This window comes from Amblyomma americanum, chromosome 1, assembly GCF_052857255.1.
Source record: "Amblyomma americanum isolate KBUSLIRL-KWMA chromosome 1, ASM5285725v1, whole genome shotgun sequence".
NCBI classification, from domain to species: domain Eukaryota; kingdom Metazoa; phylum Arthropoda; class Arachnida; order Ixodida; family Ixodidae; genus Amblyomma; species Amblyomma americanum.
This window is the reverse complement of record NC_135497.1, coordinates 514,378,214-514,380,265: the sequence shown is the minus strand read 5'-3', so window position 1 is coordinate 514,380,265 and position 2,052 is coordinate 514,378,214. Positions and strand designations below refer to the sequence as shown.

The window sequence follows — 2,052 nt, the reverse complement described above, 5'->3', positions numbered from 1 at the left end:
AGATTACCGAAACATCAGAAAAAGGAACTCAAGTGGAGCCAGCGGCTGCTCATGACCATTTGTATGCAACCACTCGCAGGCAGGCCCCGGTCACTGCAGACAGTGCTTGCCAGACTATATTCAGTGCATGCTCAACTCTTGCACCAAGTCACTTCCGCTTCTTTACAGGTCTGTCAAAAGTAGTATTTGACGAACTAGTTCGGACTCTTTCCACTATTGTGAAGAGCCCTTTCACAATGCCTTTTGAGGACCAAATCCTACTTACACTGATGCGGCTGCGTCTTGGCCTATTGCTTAATGACCTTAGCTTACGTTTTGGTGCATCCACTGCAGCCATTAGCAGGATTTTCTGCTTCATTGTAACAAAACTTGCCAAGTTTGCCAGAGAGTTCTTAGTGTTCTGGCTGCCAAGAACAGCAATCAGGAGGACATTGCCTTATGTTTTTGAGGAGAATTACTCCGTAACTTGCATTGTGGACTGTTTCGAAATTTTCATTGACAGACCTGGGCAACTGCACCGAAGAAATACAACTTACAGTTCCTACAAATCGCACAATACGGTCAAAATTCTTCACGTCATTGCACCAAGTGGGTTTATTATGTTTTTGTCAAAACCGTATGGTGGCCGTGCAAGCGATCGTTTCATCACTTTGGACAGTGGTTTTTTAAACCACCTGACGCAAGGCGACGAAGTCCTCGCTGACCGTGGCTTTAACATAGATGACTTGCTCCCACCATCTGTTAAAGTTTCACTCCCAAGCTTTTCCAAAGGCCGGCCGCAGATTTGTCGTTCAGATGTAGTAAGTTCGCGTCGCCTGGCAAGGCTTCGGATTCATGTTGAGCGATCAATAAGGCGTCTCAAATGCTTCAGGATTTTGAAGCAATTCCCTGCTAGTATATTCACAAAGAAACCCTTCGCAAATGATGTACTTGTTGCCATCGCTGGGCTCTGCAACCTGCAACCGAATTTGATTAGAGATCATGGTGATGCGTCAGAACCTGGTGCTCAGTCACCATCGCATCCAGGCAAGCAGCTGGAAGTGGTAGACAACACACCTGAATGAGGCATGGAGATTTATGTGGAGTAGCCACATCATCTAGTCGTCTCTTGTTTTTATGCACCTGCCATGTTCTCTGTTCACTGATTAACGTAACCATGTTCACTGCAAGAGAAAGGCTCCTCAAAATTGCATTCAGTTAAATCGTTAAATCTCCTGGGCTAGCTGTAGCCACCTTACCCCAGCAAACTTGCCAATTTTAACTGCCCATCTGACTCTGCCACCCTTGATGCCATTGGTTATCAGCTCTCCATATTACATGCTTTGCTCATGGCAATTTATGTTTCAGCTAGGATATCATTAACTTGCATTTATTCCCTGACCCAACCTACTACTTGTTTGCTGTCTCTATCCATAGCTCACATTGCTCTCAATTTAATTTTAAGCATTTTCATTAGCTTCAGAGTTTCTGCCCCATAGGTGAATACTTCCAAGATACAACTCTTGATTCATCGCCGTATGCCTCAGAAAAGGCAGGATTCCGGAAGAAGTGAGTGCCCTATTCGGTCTTGTTAGACCCTCGTGGGGGCATGTTAAACGCGCCTGCAAAATTTTACGTTCTGAGCTTTGGCGTAAGGTGCGACTTTACCAGGATTGGTTATCCGTAAGTTGTTATGCTCTGAATTCGAAGTGGGTCGCGGTATGCAAACTAGGCCATTACAAACGCCTCACGGGACAGCTGACCGAGCAGTGGTGGAAGTACTGGCTTGGGCTGGCCCTCAGAAAACCGGAGGAGTACAGGACAAGAAATGAAGCCCTCAAGCCTCATGACTCACAGACATGTTCAACGTCCAGCTCAAGCCTCACGGTGTTGGGCGGTGTAGACGTGCCGAAGGATATACACAGGCTACTCAGCAAAGGACCTAAGTACGGACTACCTCCCACGGTACCTATTCAAGACCTGGCTGCCCTGAATCGTCGCATTGCCAAGAAAGCGCATATGGAGCAACAGGAGAGGTGCTTGCTTGAAGGTGTTGACTGCCTCCAAAAAACA

At 46.6% G+C, this 2,052-nt stretch overlaps 1 protein-coding gene across 1 annotated transcript; it reads left to right on the top strand.

The window, feature by feature from the left end:
- Positions 1–236: 236 nt before the first annotated feature.
- Positions 237–1,311, top strand: LOC144106950 (uncharacterized). Its single transcript, XM_077639916.1, has one exon. It carries the CDS (start codon positions 237–239, stop codon positions 1,062–1,064), a length of 828 nt encoding a protein of 275 aa, XP_077496042.1. The 3' UTR covers positions 1,065–1,311.
- Positions 1,312–2,052: the final 741 nt, after the last annotated feature.